The following is a 27,208-nucleotide window of genomic DNA, read 5'->3' as shown; positions in this document are numbered from 1 at the left end:
AAAAAGCAGAGACATCACTTTGCTGACAAAGGTCCATATAGTCAAAGCTGTGGTTTTTCCAGTAGTCATGTACAGATGTGAGAGTTGGACTATAAAAAGAAGACTGAGTGCCAAAGAATTGATGCTTTTGAATTGTGGTGTTGGCGAAGACTCTTGAGAATCCTTGGACAGCAAAGCGATCAAATCAGTTAATTCTCAAGGAAATCAGCTGTGAATATTCATTGGAAGGACTGATGCTGTAGCTGAGGCTCCGGTACTATGGCTACCGACATAAAGAGCTGAGTCATTGGAAAAGATCCTGATGCTGGGAAAGACTGAGGACAGAAGGAGAGGGGGGCAACAGAGGATGAGATGGTTGGGTGGCATCATGGACTCAATGAACATGAATCTGACCAAACTCTGGGAGATAGCAAAGGGCAGGGAAACCTGGTGTGCTGCAGTCCGTGGGGACGCAAAGAGTTGGACATGAGTTGGCAACTGAACAACAATAACAACATGTGTAGTATGCTTTTGTTTTGGTAAAGTACTCTTATATGTTCTTACATTTGTATACATACATTAAAAATAACTAATTTTTATCAAATGTTAACTTTTTTTGAGGGAGATTTTCATCTTTGTTCTTTTTTATGTTGTTTAGATTTTTAAAATAATGAGTGTGGTGGGGATTACCAGTGTTTACTGAACCTTCTGGGTTATTCCTTTTGGCACATGCTTCTTTGAAGTTAATAGAGTTCAAGCACTCTAACCAATGAAATCTGAATGACAGTGGCATGTTACTTTTAGTCTGAAGCCTGTCAGAATTAGTATGAAGTTCTCCTTAATCTTCTCCTCTGTGGCAAACCCTGAAAGTTTTATGTTGGGGTGCTGACCTTAGAAGATGGCAGCACCCCCACCAGTCTCGTGGGGTCAAGTACACGGAGCAGAGCCATCATTTCACAATATTGGAGAAACCATATGAGCAAGAAAGAAACCTTGTGATTTAAAAATTGTGATTTTTAAGCCTCGGAGATTGTGGTGCTATTTATTAAATTGCTACCGTAATATAACTCAGTCTGTCTTAATGAATGTGTGTCCTTTGTGCAAAATAATGACTCATTATTCTTCATGAAATTCAAATGTAGCATGGCTTTTTTAGTAAGAAGACACTATTTATGTGTGTGTGTGTGTGTGTGTATAATCTATTTTCCAAATGGGTTTGAAGCAAGTTACAATTTCAGAACACATATAAACCGGGTCAAAAAAAAGTCAAAGAGAAAAAAAAATTAGGGTGAACTTAATTTAAAAGAAGATAGATGGATATGATAGACGACTGGAATAAGTTAATTATTGCCGTTAAGGACAAAGTTTAGCTATGCTTCTTCAGGCAGACAAATAAAAACTTGGGAAACATTTTGACATTTTTGGTTATATGGTTTTCATTATTCAGATCGCAAACTTTCAGGCATTGAATTGCAGGTTAATTGTATCTATACTTGTTTAAAATGCTTTCCTGGTGGCTCACTGGTAAATAATCTGCCTGGCAATGCAGGAGACATGGTTTCAATCCTTGGGTCGGGAAGATCCCCTGGAGAAGAAAATGGCAACCCATTCTAGTATTCTTGCCTGGAGAATCCCGTGAACCAAGGAGGCTGGCAGACTGCAGTCCATGAGTCTCAAAGAGTCAGACACGACTCAGCAACAAAACAACAATGTACTCGTTTAAAGGATCTTGTGTGACAAAATGGGCAGTGTCTTGCCTGTAACTCTGAAAGAAATACAAAAGCTTTATACTTCTATCAGTCTTGTATAACATCTTGGAGCTTTATATTAAATTGTTGTATATTTAACTGAGTGTATCAATCAGACTCAAACAAGGGAAATAAACCACTCTGTTTTTAAAATAGAGGAAATCAATGCAGATACTTTAGTTTCATGGATGGTGGAAGAATCTGAGATGCCAACCAGGGGATGGTGATACAACTCGGAGATGACTAGCAGCAGGAAGCTCCTATAAACTATAGATAGGTCTCAGCTGGTGGGAGGCATTGGCAGGGCGGGGGAAGGCATGAGAGGAGGAGAAGCCAGAGTAGTTGTCGCCCTCCCTGTCTTCCCAGCTGGATACCAGCTACAATGAGTCTTGGGGAAATGCTCTCTTTAGGACTCAATGTCCCTGCAATGTAGAGCACAGTAGGGGAAAGGGAAGGAGTGGAGCAGAGGGCAAAGAGGCAGAGATTAACCCATGAGTAAAGCTGTTTCTATAAGAAACTGGGATAATAGTTCAGATAGATTGCTTTGGCTTATTTTACAACCAGGAATACACATGAGGGAAGCTGGCAGGAAATCAATTTTGGGTATAAGAAGTCAATGTTTCTTATTAGGTAGACATAGAAGAAGCTATTCTTCTAGCACTTCTTGTTGATAGATTCTTTTATTTTTTTGGCAGACTGACTTTTACATCTATTCCTTGTGTTAGTTTCATGCTAGGAGGGAGGAGACAGGGGTCTTATCAGCTGCCCCAAACCTTCAACAAGGAAATTGTTCATGTCTGAGACTTGGCAGTTCTAACAGCAAGAGAACTTCATAGCCATAGAGAGAACTGTGAAATCTTCAAAATGTGGAGAATATATTATTAGACTATAAAGTAGAGTAAAATAATGTGTGTAATAACTAGACCCCTGTGCCTTTGAGAGTTCTTCCTTCAGCATCTGTACTATGAATGAAAAGTTTCCTCAGACCTGTGTTGGGTCCAGATCTTGATGTCTGAACTCAAACATTGCATTGAGAGCTATCACAGCCAATTTGACAGGATAAACTTCTTTCATAAGAATAAGATTATTCAAATGTATATCTGAGATCTGCTTGGTGTGTTATCACTGCCTGTTTCTAGTTGTTTGCACACAGGAGAGTAAAGGGTATTTTCACTTTACTTATCATCTTGAGGCATATAGTATGTATAAAAAAAGAAAAAGGTTTTCCCTAAAGCCACTTTAAATGAACTGCTATAAATTCTTGAGAAGATCATTAGATTTTTAATCCTTACAACATTATTTTTTCCAATTATGTGTATGGTAAGACTTGGAAATTGTTAAGTGAGACTGAATTTTAATAGAGAAGAGACAAAAATTTAAACAATTTAAAAGATGAAAAATGAATATGCTAGACAACAAGGATGCCATTGAGGACCAAATTTAGCTATGACTCTTCTTGCAGTCAAGTAAAAAAAAAAAGTGGGGAACACTTGGGGTGATATATTTTCCATTGTTCAGAGAACAAACCTTTGTCCTGGTGTTGATATGATGATTCCCAGTTCAATGATATTAAACAGAGATGATAAATGAATATAGCTCTGATTTAAGATATAGATTAATTCTTTCTCAATTTGCCATATGTGCTGATTTTAGCATGCTTATATTTTTTAATAAATGTGTTTGACTTTGATTTGCCTCATTTTGAAGAAATGACCCATGGGGAAGCAATCTTCTGAATCTTGACATCCAACTGAAGAGCCATCACTAATTCTGACCCTCAATTTTCCCAAAATTTTGAAGTCAGCTAACAGATCTTTGAAAGCTTCCCCAGTGGCTCAGCAGTAAAGAAACTGCCTGCAATGCATGAGACACAGGTCCTACCCCTGGGTCAGGAAGATTCCCTTGGAAAAGGAGATGACAACCCTGTCCAGGATTCTTGCCTGGGAAATCCCATGGACAGAGAGGACTGAGAGTCCCTGTGTGTGTGCTTAGTCGCTCAGTCGCGTCTGACTCTGCGACCCCATGGACTGCAGTCCGCCAGGCAGGCCTGTCCACGGGGATTCTCCAGGCAAGAATACTGGAGTGGGTTGCCATGCCCTCCTCCAGGGGATCTTCCCAACCCAGGGATGGAACCCAGGTCTCCTGCATTGCAGGCAAGTTCTTTACCATCTGAGACACCAGGGAGGTCACAAAAGAGCTGGACGTGACTTAATGACTAAGTAACAACAACAAGCAGATCTCTGAAGGCATGAAAATAAAAAATCCATCAAATTGATTCCAGACTTGTTAGAAAGGATAAATAATAAAACAAACAGGCTATTCTTATCCGAAAGGTGAATCACAATTGCTAACACATTCTTAACTTATGTTTCAGATTGTTCCAAAGCTTTCTTTTAAACTTTAAACAAAATTAGTATGCCTGGTCTGTTTTTCCCTTACAGAGCTACTTTGATAATGCTGGACCTAGAAATCTTTCTACTAGGGGCAATGAGTTTGATTATTTTTCTAAGAGCCAGGTATCTTATAAAAAAAAAAAACCAGATAGTAAAATGGGCGGTTTGGGGTCATTAATTCCAATAGAGGGTTATCTAATTGGGGATATTTTGCTGCTAAGCATGTATATTCTGAAACAACTTAGATTTTGTACCTTAGTGTCACTGGTACCTCTGTCTTTTGATCTGCCTTGTAAAACTGCAAAACTCCTAAAAGGATACTGGCTCAAGATTTATCATGAATGAATCTACCTCTGACAACTCTGGGAAAATGCAGCTGCCCTATTTGTGGGGGGCAGGTCAAAGATAATTTTCCCATTACTCTATTATAAATATGTTCTGCTGAATGGCAATTATTAATTTATGTGGCATGCTGTATTTTTCTTGATATTCCTGGTGCCGTAGATATAGTGAAAAGTCAATACATATTAGTTGGTTAAAAATAAAAATAATGATGCTGTCTTAGAAAGAACGAAAAGATCGAGACGGGTGTTTTTAGGGTCTCAGTCTAAACCACTAGGTTTGGTCAGGCCTCAGTTTTCCAGGCTGAGTAAGAGTTCATTGGGTGCATGGTGGGCCTCGTGCCCACCATGGTTGGCCTCGTGGGCCAAGATGTGCCATGGGAGGAATTAGATAAGAAATCATGTAAACAATCAGAGGAGGGCTAGATAATCCTTGGTTAAGAGTGAGCTTTAATCTGAAAGACTCAGATATTAGTCTGGGAAACACCTGTGCTTCCCAGTCTTCCCACAATTCGATTAGTGCTCTCAGTCTTCAATTCAGATGGAGCAGAGGAGCAGAGGAGCAGATCAAATAGAATATCTGCTTAGAAAGTGTTACCAAGCAAGGAGAACAGGAGTGAAAGCTGAATTCTGGATTTGCTGGCTGCTGCTGCTGTTCTTAGTTGCTTTGCTTTAAAAGTCACAAGCAGATATATTACAAAGTCCTCTTCAGCCTAAGAGAGGTTTCCTTCCCCTGACTTATCCTAAAAAAAGGGAAATTCTTGTTGAGCTATTTCACTCTAAAATAGAACAGTGAGTGAAAACGAAAAGTTTTGGTCCATAAGAATGGAATATAAGCTATAAGATCCGACAAGAAAAAGCAAGTATTCAAAGGAGCCTAGGAAATCTTATATGTAACATAAAGAAATTATTCAAATCATTGAAGACTGTATTAACTATTTATAATCATTTTTGAAGTGATTGAAAACACATGAGATTAACTGAAAGTAGAAAAAGGGTACGAAAAACATAATACTGTATTGTGCACGTGTGCTAAGTCACTTCAGTCATGTCTGACTTTTTGTGACGCTATGGACCATAGCCGCCCAGACTTCTCTGTCCATGGGATTCTCCAGTCAAGAATATCAGAGTGAGTTGCTATTTCCTCTTCCTGACTCAGGCATCAAACCCATGGCTCTTAAGTCTCCTGCATTGGCAGTCAGGTTCTTTACCACTAGCCCCATCTTTTGCCCCTAAAATCAAAATTTTCAATCTTTTTTTTCAAATGCATGAAATTTCTTTATTTACTTTTAATATGTATTTATTTACTTGTTTGGTTGAAGCGTGCAAATGTAAATGTAGGATCTAGTTCCCTGACCAGAGATCGAACCCAGGCCCCTGGCATCGGGAGCACAATCTCTTAGCTACTGGACCACCAGGGAAGCCCCCAAATTTTCAATCTTGAAAATAGCCATGCCCACACAAATCATGATGAAATAATGAACAAAAGTGAAAACTTTTGTTGCTCTATCAATAAGAATATGTGTAACAAAATCATAGAGCATCGGGATTAGAAGTTGTACATTTGCAGATTCCAACAGGAAAGATGAATAGACAGGCTTTTGAAAAAGCCTATCACTGTTTCCCAATTCTTGTTGCTCTACCATTTCTTTTCAACTTTCTCTTTCAGCCTAGGAATATCTCCTGCTCTGTAGGAAATGATTCTTGTTCAGTGAAAGAGCTTCTTAGGATGGTAGCCCAGCCAGTGAGCAGTAAATGGCTTGAAGGACTGGCAGAGAAGAAGCTTTAGCCTTCAATACAGAGGTGTGGTGTTTCCTCAATTTAAAGCTCTGTTTTGTAAAGCAGCAAAAGCAGATTCAAATACCACTCCACAAGTACATTGCTACTCCAGGTCCCTTTTAGATACATAGTTTGAAGCCACCATTGTCTGACAAGGTCATTTTTGAGTCATCGTTTACATTTTGAAGGGCTTCCTGGGTAGCTCAGCTGGTAAAGAATCTGCCTGCAATGCAGGAGACCCCAGTTTGATTCCTGGGTTGGGAAGATCCTCTGGAGAAGGAATAGGTTACCCACTCCAGTATTCTGGCCTGGAGAATTCCATAGAAGATCCACTGGAGAAGGGATAGGCTACCCACTCCAGTATTCTTGGGCTTCCCTTGTGGCTCAGCTAGTAAAGAATCTGCCTGCAATGCGGGAGACCTGGGTTTGATCCCTGGTTTGGGAAGATCCCCTGGAGAAGGGAAGGGCTACCCACTCCAGTATTCTGGCCTGGAGAATTCCATGGATTGTATAGTCCATGGGGTCGCCAAGAGTCAGACACAACTGAGCAACTTTCATTTTGGGCTTCCCTTGTGGCTCAGCTGGTAAAGAATCCACCTGCAAAGCGGGAGACCTGGGTTCGGTCCCTGGGTTGGGAAAATCCCCTGGAGAAGGGAAAGGCTACCCACTCCAATATTCTGGCCTGGAGAATTCCACAGACTCTATAGTCCATGGGGTTGCAAAGAGTCAGACATGACTGAGTGACTTTCACTTTTCACTATAATCCAAACCACTCTCTACACTGCATGAAATGGGTTAACCACCAAACATTTGGTTGTAGCCTGGTGTATTCCACCATATTCCTTACTACCCTATAGCAAACTGTCCATTACAATGTCATAATTTTTAAAGTGATACACATTTTAAAAATCCATTTAGAACAATGGATTTTTCCAGAGTTTGGATATTAGTTATCTTCTACTATATGCACACATGTTTAAATGGCCTTTCTGAACACAGTGGTTAATGCCAGTAAGGAATTTGTTGTTGTTTTTCAGTCGTTAAGTCGTGTCCAACTCTGCAGCCCCGTGAACTGCATCACTCCAGGCTTCTCTGTCCTTCACTATCTCCCTGAGTTTTCTCATACCCAGTCCACTTATTTGGTGATGCCATCCAACCATCTCACCCACTGTTGCCCCCTTCTCCTCTTGCCCTCAATCTTTCCCAGCATCAGGGTCTTTTCCAGTGAGTTGGCTCTTCACACCAGGTGGCCAAATTATTGGAACTTCAGCTTCAGCATCAGTCCTTCTAATGAATATTCAGGACTGATTTCCTTTAGGATTGACTGGTTTGATCTCCTTGCTGTCCAGGGGACTCTCAAGAGTCTTCTCTAGCACCACAGTTTGAAAGCGTCAGTTCTTTGGCACTCAGTTAGGAATAGTGCAAGGAATTCATGAAGATAAATGAATTTTGAATAGGCTTATTTGGAGAGTAGGAGAAGAGCATACTTTTCCAGTAAGACATACTGGCCAGTACTTGACCATCAAGAGGACAATCTGGGGAGGAGAAAGGGTAGTTGAAGATGTTCAGGCTAGTGGTTAATCAGAGCTCTGGAATCAGGCACAGAGAGTAATTGAAGTCCAAGAAAGAAAAATTTGAGATTTAAGTCAGTCTTGCTGTACAAAGAATTCTAATTTTTAGACTCAAATTGTATTTCATGGATTTAAAGACTTTGTGTATGGAGTTCTGAAATTATCAAGCATGCCATAGAGATTCCGGAAAACTAGAAATTAACAAGAGCCAACAATTTAACAGACATTTTTGAATACTATTGTGTATTGTTATGCGAGGGTTGCAATGATGCATCAGACCTAGTCCCTGCCTTCAAGGAGCTCAGAGTCTAGGTGGGAGGAGGTAGAAAGTGAGAGCCTCCATAGAACCTTTCAGATAGGCCTTCCCTGAGAAGTAGGCTTCTGTTAAGTTGGAGGAAACTAACTTTCATCAGCCACAGACTACCAATATGATGAATCTGTAAGGGACTGGTGAGCCTGGGTTTTAGACTTTTACTCTATAAAAGAAAGTTATTTATTCTCAACCCTCTGAAAAGGGAAACATTTGGCAAATGACAGATTAAAACATTTTTGATACCAAAGCCTCAAAAAGAATCTTAAAAAAAAAAAAAAGGATTATTAAATGATGGTCAATAACCAGTTAGAAAAAAGTCAGCACTGATTGACCTTAATTTCATTCACTTTTATGATAAGGTTATAAAAATTCATAGGTCAAGTAAATTCAGTTTATTTAATAAAGTCTCTCAAAATATCCTTGGGGATATAAAGAGAAATTGAAGATATTTGAAAGTACTTGGATTGAAGCCAATTAGAAAATACCCATGCGTGAAGTAGAAAGCAAAGGTGTCTTCATGGAATGGTATTGTTCTGCCCTACTCCATGTCCTTCAAAATTGTTTGGGTGAAGAGATATGAGATAGTTTCATTTGTAGATAGCACAAAATTGCAAAACAATAAAAATCCAGAATTACCTCAACAGATAGTCATGCTAGGATAAAAACTAATCAAATGCAGTCATCAAACAATAAGTATGTGTGTTTCCCAAAGAAATTCCGTAGCACAGGTAAAAGGCTGGAGCAAATATGATTTATCAGTTTGTGTGCTATTTATTGGCAACACTAGATTTAGATTGTTCAGCTTCCAGTTTTCTCTGCTGTGGTTAGGCTATGTTTGAAAGAATATACTCAATTCAGAGTGTCAGAGAGCCATATTTTAAAGAGTTTGATAAACAGTCATGTAAGGCACAGTAGAAGAAACTGGAGCTACTAGTCTTAGAGAGTGTGTCAGTTTAATTGAGTGATTTAGGTGGGATTGTTATAGTCAGATATGTGCTTTGAGAGCATCACTCTGACTGCAAGGTGGGGAACAGTTGGAGGAGACAAGAGTAAATTTGGGGGTGGGGAGCTAGTAAGGAAAGAATGTAGTAACCCAGGTGAGAGGTAAAAGTTATTTGGAGAAGGAAAGAAGAGGATGGAGGTAAATGCCACAGAATGGATTAGACACAGCATGTGGGAAAGTGATGAGGTTGTTTGGGGTCACATTAAGTTCAAGAAGCTGGTAAGGCCTTTTAATGACAATTATCAGTCCAGCTCTTGGACATTCTAATCTGGGGTACAGAGAAATTGTGGTTGGAAATGAGGACATGAGAGGCATCTGAACAGTAAACATCAATAGTGAGACATCTTTATGACCTTTTACAGTTCATGGACCATTTCAACACTTCAATCGGTAATTAGTATAACTCTCTGCAACAAAGCGAGTTTTATTATGGCATTTCAAAGGCATGAAAACCAAAATTACTTTATGTAAATTTGCTTAAGATTTCAACACTAGTAAGTGATGGAACCTGGGCTTAAAGAAACTGGGTCATCCAATTCCAAGTTCTAAGATTTGGGTGTGTGACCGTACCAATCCAATGAGAGTCCGTTGGACAGCAATGAGATCAAAGCAGTCAACGCTAAAGGAAATCAACCCTGGATATTCACTGGAAGGACTGATGCTGAAACTGAAGCTCCAATATTTTGGCCACCTGATGTGAAGAGCCAAATTGTTGAAAAAGACCTGATGCTGGAAAGATTGAAGGCAGAAGGGGACGATAAAGGACGACATGGTTGGGTGGCATCACCAGCTCAATGGACATGAGTCTGGGCAAGCTCTGGGTGATGCTGAAGAACAGGGAAGCCTGGCGTGCTGCAGTCCATGGGGTTGCAACCAATCCAATGAGAATCAGAGCTATGGAAGAGTTCCCCAAGGGGAAGAAATATGGAGACCACAGATGGCTTCAGACATGGCTGTTTTTACAGACTGGAGAGAAAAGAGCCCAATAAAAGAAAAGGAGGCTGAGCAAGCAGTTCGAGGGTGAGAGAGAGAGCACCAGGATGGTCTTTTGCTCTAGAAACCTGGGGACAGAAGAAGGGTGGAGAGCTTCCACAATGCAGAAATGGTGAGCATTCTTAGGCTTTACCTAAATGATCAGGATGCTCAGTGCTGAAAACAGATCACTTTCTATCCCACACATTTAGCTTTTTTTTTTCATTGTCCACTCTCATTTGACGCATTTTGTCAGTAGCTCCTGAACTATATTATAAACGCCTTGAGGGCAAGGTCCAGGCCTTCTTTTCCCTCTTGTCTCTGTACTGCCTAACATGGGGCTGTATACACAGACTGATATAAAATGTGAAAGCTCTCTGCATGCAGATGATTAATCATCACTAGAATTTTTCCAAAGGCACTGTCTCTAGTGCCAAGAGCACATTTGTTTAAAATGTGCACTTAAATTTGAATGAATCTGCCTAAATGGTGCCATCTGTTCTTAGGCAGTTTCAGAAAGGTTTTAGTACAGTTTTACCTTTAAAAGGACAAATGCAAGGGCATGCCTATGAGACATAAAGATGTCCTTAAGTAAACACAGAGCAGGCACTGGCACATTCAATCACACTTAAGCAGCTACACATTAAGAATGTTTTCTGAGGTTTAAGAAAATTTTAGCTAAGAGGACACCAACTACTACTTCATGCAGAAAATATTTATGAGAAGTTACAAAATTGTAGGCATGGACTCCTACACATATTACTGCATTTTAATTACAGACTACAGAAATACAATTTAATTTGCTGTACCCTTTGAAATGGGTTGACTCTTCCACTCTTTGCTAATGGCCCACATTTTACAGTGATTTCAGTGCCTCAATTTACAAGCTGAAGACAGCTGTTGGGGATAGTCTCTGTTAGTCATTTCTATCGATTGTCATTTGACTTTTGTTACAGTGCTGTAGGATTTATTGTTGTGTGAATATAACAGTGAAATGAAACCCATGTTTAAGTTCTGCAAATAACTTACAGTCACTTCCAAAACACCTCAACTTAGGTTCTAAATTTGAGTTTGCGGTTTTACATGCACGGTTATTTGCTGATCCACTTTAGCATGCAAAATCACACACTGGCTAGGTTTGGGTATAGTTACTGTGGCAACGAGTAATGGGTCAAATTTTCAGCCTGTTTAATTCACTAGCTACATCATCATCACCAAAAGTATGCCAGTATCTGGACATCTGTGTGTGTGCTGTGTGTGTGCCAAGTCGCTTCAGTCACGTCCGACTCTTTGTGACCCCATGGACTGTAGCCTGCCAGGCTCCTCTGTCCATGGAATTCTCCAGGCAAGAATACTGGAGTGGGTTGCCATACCCTTCTCCAGGGGACCTTCCTGACCCAGGGATCAAACCCGCATCTCCTGTGTCTCTGAATTGGCAGGAGTGTTCTTTACCACTAGCGCCACCTGGAAAGCCCCTGTAGGCGGATTCTTTACCAGCTGAGTTACCAGCGAAGCCCATGTATTTTGCTAGTTGGTATAAATCTACAATGGTGTATATCAAGAATTTACATTTACAGAAAGAACAGCATCCACATATGTTACCCTATCTGAATACATGTGTGTCCATATAGAAATTCTTTGTTAAATCCCATTTTGCAAAGGTGGAGATCTGAATGGCTTTATGCATATGAACATTCCTTTGGAATATTTTTAACTACTTTTTATTTTAGATATTTTTAGATGTCTGATATTCATTTACTTCTGATAATTTTTAAATAAAAGCAATAGGATGTTTCAGATAATGGTGAAGTCATCTCTCACAAAGGCAACCACTATCATTAATTTGCTATATCCTCTCAGTCCATTTTTTAAACTTTTAATGACCTAGGTTATGGCACCACAAGCTAATGTTTTTAAATAATATTGCCTTCTTAATTATCTAAACTTTATCATAGTATTTTTATCACTAACCTTCCATTTTCCCTCAACATTCTGTTTTAGAAATCAATGTCAACCTACACAGAAGTTGTTGCATTTTAGTGTTCTGTAGTTTGAAGTAGTCTAGTTTATTCATCTTTCCACTGCAAGATGTCCATTTAGGTTGTACATCTTGCAACAACTTCTTGCTGCCCTAAGCAGTGCTGTAGTGTCATTTGACTTTTGTGTCTGTCTCTGTCTCCCTCCCCTATCATGTCCCTGGCCCAGGTTTCCCTTTTGGAAATATTCCTAGTGAAGTGAAATGAAGTGTTTGCTCGGTCATGTCCAACTCTTTGCCACCCATAGACTGTAGCAGACCAGGCTCTTCTGTCCATGGTATTCTCCAAGCCAGAATACAGGAATGGGTTGCCATTTCCTTTTCCAAGGGATCTTCCTGACCCAGGGATTGAACCTAGGTCTCCGGCATTGCAGGCAGATTCTTTACCATCCAAGCCACCAGTAGTCAGTCTATTATTGCTGGCTTGCGGGTCATAGGGAATTCTCTCAAAAAAAAAAAAGATTTTTAATTTGCAGTCCCACCATCTGTATATACTATTTCGACTTCCATTATCTTTACAAATACTTGTTTTGTTAGACTTTATTTCTTACATTTTTTCTGGTCTGATAGAGGTGGATGAAATAGTTAATTGCTAGATTTTAATTACTTGTCTTGAGTATTTGTAAGCTTGAGCATTTTTTTCAAAGACGTGTTGACCATATTCAGGTTTCCTCTTTATAGGGTACATATTCATATCCTTTGCTCATTTTTTTCTGAGTTGTTTGTCTTTCTTTTATTGCTTTGTGGGGGTTCTGTATTTCAAATGCTAATCTTTTGTCAGCCGCATATACTGCTAATATCACCTCCCAGTCTTTTAGCTTCATGGTAGATATCATGGCTTCCCAAGTGGCTCAGTGGTAAAGAATCCGCCTGCTAGTGCAGGAGTCATCGGTTCGATCCCTGGGTTGGAAAGATCCCTGAAAGAGGAAATGGCAATGCATGTAAATCCATGGCTGGTTCATGTCAATGTATGGCAAAAACCACTACAATATTGTAAAGTAATTAGCTTCCAACTAATAAAAATACATGGAAAAAATAAATAAACAAAAGCCAGAAAAAAAAAAAAGGGAAATGGCAACCCCCTCCAGGATTCTTGCCTGGGAAATCCCATGGACAGAGGAGCCTGGCGGGCTGCAGTCCATGGAGTTGCAAAAAGTCAGACACAACTAAGCTACCAAACAGCAGCAGCAGCAGATATCATCACACAGAAGTTCTTTAATTTTGGATTATTTGATCAAGTATTTCAAATCCATTCATTTTTGTGTTTTATGTTTCTTCGTAGGTTGTCTATTACTACCTTGGGTTGATTACAATATGCTGCTATATTTGATTAAGGTTAAAGTTGTGTTATTCCATTCAAAAAAGCAACAACCAGACTTGTGGACATCTCCTGATAAAGAGATGCACCACCACTGGTAGCCTTGCTAAAGGGATAGGACATAAGTCTGGTCAAGCCCTCAATCCAGCTGCTGATACCCAAGAAATAGAGCTGACAGGACGAGTTGAACTCTCCCATGAGAACGTAGGCAGTCCAGACCGAGAAACTTTGGTCAAGTGGCTCAAGTTCTTCAGCAGATACTTTGTAAAGAAAACAAAGGGGTGGAAAGGGAATCAAGGTGGCTGGAATGAGAATCAAACACTTATCAAGCTAACAACCTAAGGACAAAACTAAAACTATAGTATCTAAGGATGCATACTTAAATGATAAAACCCTAAAAATCTAAGGAAGGGATTACTACAGAGTCAGGAAGAAAATGTTTATTTTGGGGAAGAGGATTAGGATGGGTCTTCTGGGGTGCCTGGCAGAATAGTTTTTTGACCTAAGAGGGAGGTAGTAGGCTGTTTCCTTTGTATAATAAATCACTTCACTAAACTAAAAGAAAAAAAAGAAGTTGTGTTATTTTGCACATAAATCTTTATACATTCTGGAATTTATTTATGTGTATAGTGTGAGAAAGCAATCTAAATTTACATTTCCAAGACAGATAGCCCATTATTCCAACCATTATTCCAACCCCATTTGTTAATAAGTCCATCCTTCCTCCTCTGTGCTATGATGTCACCCATGCCTTATGCAGAGTTCCTTAAATGAGCATAGCATGTTTCGCTGACCTACTTATCTGCTCCTGCAGCAGTACCACACTGTTTTAATTACTCTAGTGTTACGATTATCCCTGGATATATAGCAAGACAAGACCCTTTTCCTTATTATTCTTTCACGGAATTGGTTTTATTTTCAATATTTGCTCTCCCATCTCATTTTTAGAGTTAATTTGCTTTGCGCTGTAAACAAAATCAACAGCATTTGTATTTCAATTGCACTGAATATATTTCTTAATAGAGAGAGATTAATACAGAGATTAATTTTGGATTTTCCCATCCATGAAATGGTATATTAATATCTGACACCTCAATTTTTCAAGTTTCCATTTTGTATTCTTTAATATTATTTTATCATTTTCCTTGTAAATTACATATCTTTTATAAGATTAATGTCTTATTATCTCATCATCTTTGTTGCCATTATGAATAATGTATTTCCTGATTAATTATTGTTGGATTACTAGAACTTTACTGATTTCTCATATTTATCTTTCATCCAACAACTGTGCTCATTTTTTTAGTCCATAACAGTTTATTTGTAGATGTTCTTGCATTCTCTATGTAAACCACAATATTTTCTGTGTATAAGACACTTTAATTTATTTTCTATTACTATGCCTCATATCTTTTTCTTGTTTATTATTTTGACTGGGAGCCCCAGTTCAGTGTTAGGCAGTAGCAGTGATGTTAGGTATCCTTGCCCATGGATTGTGTTTACAATTGTGTAATGAACTCTCAATGCACCCATTCCCAGCTCTTTTCTTATGAAATTCACATTGAACATTTTCAGTATGGCTAGCCAAAGTTAAGGTATGGACTGTGGTCATGTAATTAGGTAAACTTATTGTATTGTTTAAGAAGACCCAAGCTTTGCCTCACTCAAACTCTCACTTTCTGAATGAACATACCCATATCTGTTATCAGTCATTCAGGAGTAATTCATATCAAGGATCTCCGCTGCAAGCATCTTTACTCCATTTGAAAGTGTTCACTTCACAGGAAATGTCTTATCAGTGGAAATATAAATTTAAATCTGTTGATAGTCTTCCAAAATTCTCAGTGTTCATGTTTGTTTTACAACTTATTTATTATAGACTCCTATGAACCAAGCTTCAACCCGTTCTCACTGCATTTTCACCATTCACCTGTCAAGCAAGGAACCAGGATCTGCAACCGTGAGACATGCCAAGCTGCATTTGGTGGACCTGGCTGGTTCAGAGCGGGTTGCCAAGACTGGAGTTGGAGGCCAGCTTCTGACAGAGGCCAAGTACATCAACTTGTCCCTTCATTACTTAGAACAGGTAAACAGGTGGGGTAGGATGACATATACCTACCATTTTAATAAATTTTATTTATTTTTAACTGGAGGATGATTGCTTTACAATATTGTATTGGTTTCTGCCATCACCATGAGTCAACCATAGGTATACATATGTCCCCTCCCTCTTGAACCTCCCTCCTTTTGACGATGTGCATAGCATCAGGCATTTTACTAGCATTTTTGCCCTGTTTTGTGTCCCAAAACAAAACATATATGATATAAAATTATATTATATTGTGGCAAAATATATATAATGTAACATTTACCACTTTACTAATTTTTGAGTATACAATTTAGTGACAGCAAGTACATTGAAAATGTTGTACAATCATCACCACCATCCATTTCCAGAAGTCTCATAATCCCAAACAGAAACTCTGTACCCATTAAACAGTAACTCCCATCTCTTTATACTCCCAGCCCCTATCGTGCCTATTCTACTTTCTGCTGCTATGAATTTGCCTATTCTATATACTCCTGTAAGTTGAATTATACAATGTTTGTCCTTTCATGTCTGATTTCTTTCACTTAGCATAATTGCAAGACCCATCCATGTTTTTGCATGTATTGGACTGTCCTTCCTTTTTTAAAGTAGTTATTGATTTATTTGGCTGCGTTGGGTCTTAGCTGTGGCATGTGGCATCTTCACTGTGTCACATGGGCTCTTTCGTTGAAGTGTGTGGACCCTCTAGTTGTGGCCCAGAGGCTCGCTAGCTGCAGCACAGGCTCCAGAGCACTCCGGCTTCATTAGTTGAGGCACCCGGGCCTAGTTGCTCCATGGCATGTGGGATTTAATTCCCCAACCAGGGATCGATCCTCATCCTCTACATTGAAAGTGTGGAAGTGTAGATATTGTTGTTGTTCAGTCTCTAAGTCATGTCTGACTCTGCAGCCCCATAGACTGCAGCATGCCAGTCTTCCCTGTCCTTCAGTATCTCCCAGAGTTTGCTCAAACTCATGTCCATTGAGTCAGTGATGCTATCCAATCGTCTCATCATCTGTCACCCCCTTCCTGCCCTCAATCTTTCCCAGCATCAGGGTCTTTTCCAATGAGTCAGCTTTTCCCATCAGGTAGCCAAAGTTTTGGAACTTCATCTTCAGCATCAGCCCTTCCAATGAATATTCACAGTTGATTTCCTTTAGGATTGACTGCTTTGATCTCCTTGCAGTCCAAGGGACTCTCAAGAGTCTTCTCCAATACCATGGTTCAAAAGCATCACTTCTTTGGCACTCAGCCTTCTTTATGGTCCAACTCTCACATCCATACATGACTACTGGATAAACCACAGGTTTGGCTATACAAACTTTTGTTGGCAAAGTGATGTCTCTGCTTTTTAATATGCTGTCTAGGTTTGTCATAGCTTTCCTTCTAAGGAGCAAGCATCTTTTAGTTTCATGGCTGCAGTCACCATGGGACCATTTCATGGCAAATAGATATCATGGTCTTAGTTTTTTTAACTAAGTTGAGTTTTAAGCCAGCTTTTTTACTCTCCTCTTTCATGCTCATCAAGAGACTCTTTACTTCCTCTTCAGTTTCTGCCATTAGAGTGGTATCATTTGCATATCTGAGGTTGTTGATATTTCTCCCAGGAATCTTGATTCCAGCTTGTGATTCATCTAGCCTGGCATTTCCCATAATGTACTCTGCATATAAATTAAATAAGCAGGATAACAGAGCATCATTTCCACTTTGCCCCAGATACTTCATTCTTCCTGGAGCTATTTCTCTGCTCTTCCCCAGTAGCATATTAGACACCTACGAACCTGGGGCTCATCTTCTGGTGTCATATCTTTTTGCCTTTTCATACTGTTCATGGGATTTTTGAAGCAAGAATACTGGAGTGAGTTGCCATTCCTTCCTGTGGACCATGTTTTGTCAGAACTCTCCACTGTGACCTGTCTGTCTTGGATGGCCCTGCCTGGCCTGCTCATAGCTTCATTGAGTTGCACTAACCCCTTCACCACAACAAGGCCATGATCCATGAAGGGGGAATGTAGATATAGATATATCATATTTTGTTGATGAACATGACTTCTTTCGTCCTTTTTGCTCTTGTGAATAATGCTGCTATCAACATTGGGATAGCTACTATAATTCTGTATAAACCATTTCATTTAAACCTCGGAACAGTTGTGCACTGGATGTATTAATTATTACCCCCATCTTACAGTTTTTATAACTCACGTCCTCCCTAGGTCTTCGAAAGATCATGTAGCTAGTGGTGAGATAAGGATTTGAACCTTGAATTGCTTGACTCCAAAGCCTATGCTTTTTTTTTTTTTTACTTTGCTTATTGTTTTTATTGTAAAATTAGTAGTGGGTATGAATATAAGAAACACCCTCCATGGCTTGTTTGTTCCAGGCTGGTAGATTAGCTGTGAGGCCATAATGTATCTTTTCCACTTGTGGTGACTTCATCTGGTGGTGATTCTGACCCCACAACGGCTCTGTTTATCTAGCTTCCCTCCCTGTCTCCGCTCCAGGTTTACTACAGTCTGTCCTAGTGCATGCTCAATTTTTAATTTCTGAGTTTTATTTCAAGGGCAAAGAAAGCTCATCTGAATTTTGCTAAATAAATCTTCCAGAAAAAAAATTCTCTCTGAAAGGAGCGAATTGAATTAGATTTCTTTTTTTTTTTTTTTTGAATTAGATTTCTTAAGTTCCTTTCAGCTCTGTGAGTAGAAACGCTGTGAGTTGAATGTTAAAGATGGCAACTAATTCCAAGAATAAAAAAAGAGAAACATGATCAAAAGCTAGAGTGGAGAAATACAGAGAGCATTGGCAAGGCAGAATGATTTGTTGATGAATGCTGGAGACTGAAAGATTTGAGAAAAAAATACTTTTTTTAAAGCTGCCTAATGAACCCTTTGGAGAATGATGTTGTCCTGATGTTAAATGCTTTCTAATGGTCAAGTTGGCTGAGAAAGCAGTTTGAAAGAAACCTAAGGGAACTCTCTGTGAACAAGGCACACACAATTAGGCTCTGACTAAATGAATCCCAGTGATGCAATGCCCAGAGATTAAGGCCTGCATGTTGTTCAGATAGTGTTTCTGACAATAGTCAGCATTCCTGAACTCCTTCTTGCTCAACTATTACATACTAATTTTACTTAACAGATCTTTTTACTTTACAGGATGTTTATATAACATTGATATGAAAACACAATGAACTGTATTCAAAAGTGCTTTTTTTCAAAATATACCTACTTGTTTCAGATGTTAGCATTGTCCTTTAACTCCCATTAGATCTGTCCATTTGTGTGAAATTGTATTTATATTTTCTAGTTGAAGCAAAATTTTCACCAATTATAATCATTCAAGAAAAACGTTCTGCTCCTAATCCTTTCTTTTTTCTTCATTCTATACAACCTTTGCAAGCTGTTACTTGTTATTAAAATTCTTCCTCTCCCTACCTTTCTTCACTTCAAAATTCTTGTAACCATCAGCCTTGTAACTATCAACCATGACAACCATAAGTAGTCATGGTGGCATTTGATTTTCTGTGTAGCTAGTTTATTTAACAGATATTTATATGGAGCAATAATGTGCCGAGGACTGCGCTAGGTCCTGGAGCACAGCGCTGAACAAAATTGGAAAAGGTCCTCACCCTGAAGCCTCACAGTCCAGTGGAGGGGGACACACTTTGAATAAGTAATCTGAATAAGGATACTTATTATAAGAATAAACCTGACTGTAATCCTGATGGGAACCTGAAGAGGAAGTCCAAGGGGCAAGAAGAGCTTGTCATGGGGGACTGGACTCAGACTGAGAGGGGAGAGTTAATGAAAGTTCTCTTGGGGCTGATGCAAAGCAGAGATCTGAGGAATGAGTTGGAGTGAGCCCAGCCAGGAGGTCGGGTCAGGGCATGTCAGACAGTGAGAAGTGGGAGCCTGTCGGCCCTTAGCTCCCACCGGGGGATTGATTCACCCAGGGTCCCAGTGACATTCACATGTCGTTGACTTTTGGCTCCCCAAATGTAATTTATCTGTTTCATAGACACCGGCTGAATCGCTGCAGCCATTACCTCTTTACACTGATGTACAAGTGTGTTCATGGAGGTCATGGCATAAAATAATGGAGAGAGGAAGAGAAAGAACAGATCAGCATGTGAGGAAAGAAGAGCATAAATATGGAAAAATGCAGAGTATGCACATGGGTATGTGGGGTTGAGTAAACCTAGGAGCTGCTGCCATAGAGGTTGTAAGAGGACAGTAGACAAATATTGGAATTTTACACAGACAGACAAGTGAGAGTCTACCAGAGAATACCTGGGAATGAGAATGATAAAAAGAAAGAGCAGATACTGTTGATGAAATAACAGAATTCAAGGACTTTTATAAAGAAAGTTTCCTTATGAAGGACTTAATTATGAGGCTATGAGACTGGAAGTATAACACAATTTAGTTTAATCAGCTTCATTCATTCATTCAGAAAATTGTGATTGAGTGTCCACTGGGTGCTACCAGTTACGTTAGGCAATGGGGCTCGACTTATGATTGAGAAATAGTCTGTGCTACCATGTCATTCAGTCAAAGAGCCTAGCATATAAATAAGAGCTTACAGTGCAGTAAGCTAAACGCTATCACAGAAACTCATGTAGAGGTTGGTGACTAATTACATCCTTTCTGTCTCAGTTTCAATATATAAGATGGAGATAGACTAGGAAAAGATAGTTTGGTAACCATTCTTACATGAATTAACCAACACTGGGTATAGAAATTCCATGTGATTGTGACTGCCCCCTGGACATTACTGCAAGACCTTACACCTGCTCTCAGGGCACAGTCGTTCTGAGTTGAATGTACCTTATTATGCTCAAAAGTAAGTAAGTTTCTGAGTGCCCGAGTACTGTTGGTTTTGGAGTTTTCCTTGTGTATGTAGTACTTTTTCCAAAAAGTCTCCTCGAAAACATTTTAAGCCACAATAACAGGGTGCATCTTGGCCCTAGAAATCGAGCCCTTGGAGAAAAAGGAAGGAGCCGTGCATACTTGTTCCAACCAGAAGCCTCACCGAGCACTCCTCGGGTGACCCTGGGTCTCTGTCAGGCCAAATATCAAGTGAGAAACCACTGGGAACAGAGTGTTTGCTCTGCACTCCCACAGAAGTCAGAATCTGGGTCACCCCTGCCAGTTAGCCAGCATGAGTGGGGCTTTTTCAGAGTGTCTCTTTCCACTTGGCTTCCACTGAATTTGCTGCATTCAGGAGAGAAAGCTGTTGGTGCCATGCTAGTTGTAACTCTGTCAGTCTTCTCAGGGGATAATCTTCCATGGACATCTGAGCTCTTTATTTTTTTAAAGGTTTCTTTTTTTTTTTAATAAGATTTGCTTTAATGTGAACCATTTTTAAAGTATTTATTGAATTTGTTACATAACTGTTTCTTTTTTATGTTTTCTAAGTACTTAGAAAACTCTTAGATATTTAATTGATGATTCATAAACAGTAATGCTCCCTCTCTGCATATCTGTCAGACCAGCACCTGTTTGGTCTTCTATTTGGTATTTGGGCCACCCTTGCCTGTTTCAGATATTTGTCCCCTGGTTCTTAGGATCCAGAGCTCTACTCAGCGTCCCATGCTACCACCTTGCCTGTCAGACTGTAGTCTACCATATTCCTTACTTTGCAATTACACTGAAACTTAGTTTTCCCACATCTGCTACTAATGACCCTCACAGTGCTTTCCTAGGTAAAACTAATTAAGTCACTCATTCAGTCATTCATATTCACTTAACAGAAAAGTACTGAGATTATGTTATATTACTCAGATTTCTTAGTTGCAAACTGGGAAATTCACTCTAGCTAATTTAAGTGGCAGAGAGTTTATTAAACATGAAGAATCTCAAGAAAAATTAGAAAACTGGGCTGGGGTATGACCCAGCTAGGAGCAGAGCAACTGAGAGAGCCTTCTAACCAGACCCCTGAACGGCTCTGTTAAACACTGCTGTTATCCCCACTGCACATGTAAGACATTAGGTCCTAGTTTTCAGAAACTTCTCTGTAGCTGCCTTGAAAGAACCAGATGTCAAGCTGCCACACTAATCTCCTGCAAAATGGTCTCCCTACTTATGGCCTCCAATCTCATCTGTTGTTGTTGTTCTGTCACTAAGTCATGTCTGACTCTTTGTGACCCCATGGAGTGCAGCACTCCTCTGTCCTCCAGTATCTCCCAGAGTTAGCTCATATTCATGTCCATTGAGTCAGTGATGCCATCCAACCATCTCATCCTCTGAAATCCCCTTCTCCTTTTGCCTTCAGTCTTTCCCATCATCCCAGGTTCTTTTCCAATGAATCAGCTCTTTTGCATCAAGTGGCCAAAGTATTGGAACTGGAGCTTTAGTAACAGTCCTTCCAATAAATATTCAGGGTTGATTTCCTTTAGAATTGACTGGTTTGATCTTCTTGCATTTCAAGGGACTCTCAAGAGTCTTCTCCAACACCACAGTTCAAAAGCATCAACTCTTCAGCACTTCTTTGTGGCCCAGCACATCCGTAGATGACTACTGGGAAAACCATAGCTTTGACTATACGGATCTTTGTCAGCAAAATGATGTCTCTGCTTTTTAATACGCTGTATAGTCTTGTCATAACTTTCCTTCCAAGGAGCAAGCAACCTTAATTTCATGGCTGCAGTCACAATCCGCAGTGATTTGGGAGCCCAAGAAAATAAAATCTGTCACTGCTTCCACTTTTTCCCCTTCTATTTGCCTTGAAGTGATGGGACCAGATGCCCTGATCTTAGTTTTCTGAATGTTGAATTTTAAACCAGGTTTTTCTCTCCTCTTTCACTCTCATCAAGAAACTCTTTAGTTCCTCTTCACTTTCTACCATTAGAGGGATATTATTTGCATATCTTAGGTTGATATTTCTCCTTGCAATCTTGATTCCAGCTTGTGATTCATCAAGCCTGGCATTTTGCATGATGTACTCTGCATATAAGTTAAACAAGCAGGGTGACAATACACAGCTTTGTCATACTCCTTCTCCGATTTTGAACCAGTCAGTTGTCCCACATAAGGTTCTAGCTGTTGCTTCTTGACCCACACACAGATTTCTCAGGAGACAGGTAAGGTGGTCTGGTATGCCCAATTCTTTAAGAATTTTCCACAGTTCGTTATGATCCATACAATGGATTCACTAAGCTTTTGCATAGTGAATGAAGCAGAAGTAGATGTTTTTCTGGAATTCCTTTGCTTTCTCTATGATCCAATGGATTTGGCAACTTAATCTCTGGTTCCTCTGCACTTTTTAAACCCAGTTTGTACATCTGGAAGTTCTTGGTTCACAAACTGCTGAAACCTAGCTTGAACGATTTTGGAGCATACCCTTACTAGCAAGAGAAATGAGCACAATTGTATGGTAGTTTGAACATTCTTTGGCATTGCCCTTCTTTGGGACTGGAATGAAAACTGATCTTTTCCAGTCCTGTGGCCATTGCTGAGTTTTCCAAATCTCATTATTGTCTCTCCTTGCTATTCTCTAAAACTCTATATTGTGATGGGTATATCTTTTTTTTTCTCCCTTGCCTGTCACTTCTCTTCTTTTCTCAGCTATGTGTAAAGCCTCCTGAGACAACCATTTTGCCTTCTTGCATTTCTTTTTCTTGGGGGTGGTTTTAGTCATCCTGTACTATGTTACGAACTTCTGTCCATAGTTCTTCAAGCACTCTCCCTAGCAGATCTAATCCCTTGAATCTGTTTGTCACCTGGCCTTGTGATTTCCCCTACTTTCTTCAAATTAAACCTGAATTTTGCAGAAAGGAGCTGATGATCTGAGCCATAGTCAGCTCCAGGTCTTGTTTCTGCTGACTGTACAGAGCTTTTTCATCTTCAGCTTCAAAGAGCACAATCAATCTGATTTTGATATTGATCATCTGTTGATGTCCATGTGTAGAGTCGTCTCGGGTTGCTGGAAAAGTGTGTTTCCTCTGGTCAGCATGTTCTCTTGACAAAACTGTTTTCTCTAGCCCTGCTTTATTTTGTATTCTAAAGCCAAACTTGCCTGTTATGTGGGTATCTCTCAACTTCCTATTTTTGCATTCCAATCCCCTATGATAAAAAGAACATCTTTTTTTAGTATTAGTTCTAGAAGGTCTTCTAGATCTTCATAGAACTGGTCAACTTCAGCTTCTTGGGCCCCAGTGGTTGGGGCATAGACTTGGGTTGCTGTGATGTTGCATGGTTTGCTTTGAAAATGAACTGGGATCTTCCTGTTGTTTTTTGAGGTCAGACTTTTCTGTTGATTATGAGGGCTACTCCGTTTCTTCTAAGGGATTCTTGCCCACAGTAGTAAATATAATGGTCATCCGAATTAAATTCACCCATTCCCATCCATTTTAGTTCACTGATTCCTAAGATGTTGATATCCAATCTTGCCATCTCCTGCTTGACCATGTCCAATTTACTTTGAATCGTGGACCTAACATTCCAGATTCCTATGCAGTACTGTTCTTTACAGCATTGGACTTTACAGTCACCACCAGACACATCCACAACTGAGCATCATTTCCGCTTTGGCTCAGCTACTTCATTCTTTCTGGAGCTCTTAGTGATTGCCCTCCACTCTTCCCCAGGTGCATATTGGACATCTTCTGACTGCAGACTCATCTTCCAGTTTCACGTCCTTTTGCCTTTTCATACTGCTCATGGGGTTCTTGTGACAAGAATACTGGAGTGGTTTGCCATTCCCTCCTCTAGTGGACCACATTTTGTCAGAACTGTTCACTATGACCTGTCTGTCTTGGGTGACCCTGCACGGCATGGCTCATAGGTTCACTGAGTTATGCAAGCCCCTTTGCCACAACAAGACTGTGATCCATGAAGGGGACCGCTCCCATTTACTCACCTCCAAATCCCACACAGGTGTCTCTGCTTGATGGAGGTAGGTGTCATGCAAACTGTGAGCTCTATGAGAGACTAGGAAATGACATTTTGTAGGAAGCAGGACTAGATTGGGGACTGTCATGAGAGCTGAAGAAGACAGCTTAGTTTCTGCCACAAGTACTGGTTACTGCTCTTGGCAGTGGGGATGGAGCCATGAGCAAGAGAAACCAAGTGTTTTATTTCTGCCTTGTGGAGCAGAAAGTCTAGTAGGGAAGCAGATAACAAACCATTAAATGAATAAAATTTACTTGTTTAACTAAATAATAAATGAATAAAATTACTTGAGGAAAAAATAGCATAGACTAAGAACCTTGATATTGGAGTGTTACTTTTGATAGAAGGTTCAGGGAAAACCCTGGTGAGGAAATAAAACTTGAGCAAAGACTTGACTGATAAGAAGCAGGAAGCTGTAAGAAAGTCTGGGGCAGGAGCATCCCGGGTTAAAAGAAACAAGTTCAAAGGCTGTGACATTTGGCCGGGCACAGCAACAGCAAAGCCAGTGTGGGCCACGAAAGCACCATAGGAGATGAGGTCAGACAGGTAGACAGGAACGAGCACACAGGGCCTGGGTCATCACACCAAGTACACGGGAGGCTGTAAGCAGGACAGTGACCAGATGTAACTTACGTTTCATAAAGATGCCTCTGACTGCTCTGCAGAGAGGAGACCACGGGAGGGCACAAGGAGAAGCAAGGAGACTGATTCAGACCCTGGAGCAGTTGTCCAAGGAAGGGACAATGGTGGCTTGAACTGTAATAGTGGCAAAACAGGTGAGAAAAGTGGTCCAATCCTGGGTGTATTTTGCAGGTAAACCTAGTAGAAATTGGATGCTGGAATTGGGGAACTCAAGAATGATGCCTAGAGTTTTGGACTCTGCCATAGGTGGATGGTGGGACCACTAATAATGATGGGTAAAATCTGAGAAAGTCTCTAAGACTTGGGGGTAAAGGAGAGAGGAAGTCAGGAACAGACATCCAGGTGGAGATACAGAGTTGCCGCAGGGATAGTAGCTCAGGGAAGGGGCAGAGGCTGATGCTGTAAGCTGGGGAGACATTGGGACATGGTTATATTGAGTTGACCAAAAAGTTCATTCAGGTTTTTCCATTGCATGTTATGGAAAAACTTGAATGAACTTTCTGGCCAACCTAATATTTAAAAACAAGGAAGTGGATGAGATTACACAGGGAGAGACTATAGATAATAAAAAGATGAGGATCCAGGACTGGAGCCTTGGAGCACTTCAATAGATTGAGGTGAAGATAAAGAAGCATTTGGAAAGAAGATAAAGAAACACTCATTAACTAATTTTTAAAGAAAAATAAAACCCAGAAAAGTGTGATAGTCAAACAAGCAGTGAATACCCATGTTGATGCCTTCCTTAAATCAGAGGTCTAGTAAGATAGTGGTCAGTGCTTTCCGTTCACTGGGGTCACTGGTGACCTTGGCAAGATCCATCTTAGTCTAGTACTGTTGTGGCTTGCAGGATGGGTGTGATCCAGGTGAGAAAGAGAGAAATTAATGCAAAGAAAGGGGTTAATTTTAGGAGCAAAATAGGTGAAAGGAGAACAGGGAGGAGACAGAGGGCTGGACTTGGGCTAGGGCCAGACAGTAATAGCAGGAAGGGTGGGATGTGAGGGGGATTGGTGGGATGTGAGGGGGATTTAGGGGTGGCTATAGGCTGCTTACTTCCCTGGTGGCTCAGAGGTTGAAGCGCCTGCTTGCAATTGGGAGACCTGTGTTCAATCCCTGGGTTGGGAAGATCCCCTGGAGAAGGAAATAGCAACCCACTCCAGTATTCTTGCCTGGAGAATCCCATGGACAGAGGAACCTGGTGGGCTACAATCCATAGGGTCGCAAAGAGTCCCTACACCACTGAGGGACTTCACTTTCACTTTCACTTTCATAGGCTGCTTACACCTAGAAGAAGGGTGTGCAGCCATCAGCTCAGATCAAAGGCAGGGAGAAGAAACTGGGTAGATGTTTGAAACAAAAGGATAAGGTGTGAGGGTCCATCTCTCAGAGTGGAAAAGTGATTTTTAAGAAAATCTCACAGGATTTCTGATTCACAGTAAAACCTGTGGTCATTCGTTTAAAGGAAGACCAGTGGTATCATTACATGATTTTGCTAAAAGCATCCTTTAAAAGCAATACTCCCATCTTATTTTGTAACTAAAGGAATAGAGAAAGTTCTGGTGATGAGAATTACACACCAGGGAATAGGGAAGACTAGAGCATTGGCAGGTGTTGGCAGAATTCTCAGGAGCCCAGACCTGGTGATTCCCCTGAAGTCACATGTCACATCTGTGGGTGATTTATTCCTGGCGCTTTGCAGTGGGCATCCTGGCACTGGATTCATCTTCCCCAGAAACCCCTGAAACCCTGGTGGCTTCCTTTGGGGACAACCCACACCATCTCTTCATCCATCTCCCAAACATTCGTCTACTACCTTCCCATTAAGTACCTAAGACACTCCTGAGGAGCAAGATGAGCAGGTTCCAGCTGAATCAAGGTCCCCTTGCCCATCACTTAATAGTGAAAGGCAACACGCATACAGCACTTATTATGGGCTAGTTCTACTCAAAGGTAATTTGTACATTTGAACTCTTCTAATCATCCCAACTACTCATAGGGTAGATGCTGTCTTTTCCATGTTTGGCGGATGAGGCCACTGAAGCCAAAATGCTGAATAACATGCCCCTGAAAGGCTGGAATCTGGACCTGGACAATCTGATGCCAGAATCTGGTGTCTGTTGTCTCTTGTGGTTCTAATTCA

The 27,208-nt window shown here is 40.3% G+C and overlaps 1 protein-coding gene across 1 annotated transcript in view; it reads left to right on the top strand.

Moving 5' to 3' along the window:
- The window catches only part of KIF6 (kinesin family member 6), a 393,563-nt gene that overhangs the window by 137,089 nt on the left and 229,266 nt on the right, over positions 1 to 27,208 (top strand). The window contains exon 7 of the mRNA XM_043907375.1: positions 15,332 to 15,538. Within this exon, the coding sequence (XP_043763310.1) occupies positions 15,332 to 15,538 (207 nt within the window). The remainder of the gene's footprint in view (positions 1 to 15,331; positions 15,539 to 27,208) is intronic.

This window comes from Cervus elaphus, chromosome 7, assembly GCF_910594005.1.
Source record: "Cervus elaphus chromosome 7, mCerEla1.1, whole genome shotgun sequence".
In the NCBI taxonomy this organism is placed as follows: domain Eukaryota; kingdom Metazoa; phylum Chordata; class Mammalia; order Artiodactyla; family Cervidae; genus Cervus; species Cervus elaphus.
This window is presented reverse-complemented; position numbering and strand designations above follow the sequence as displayed.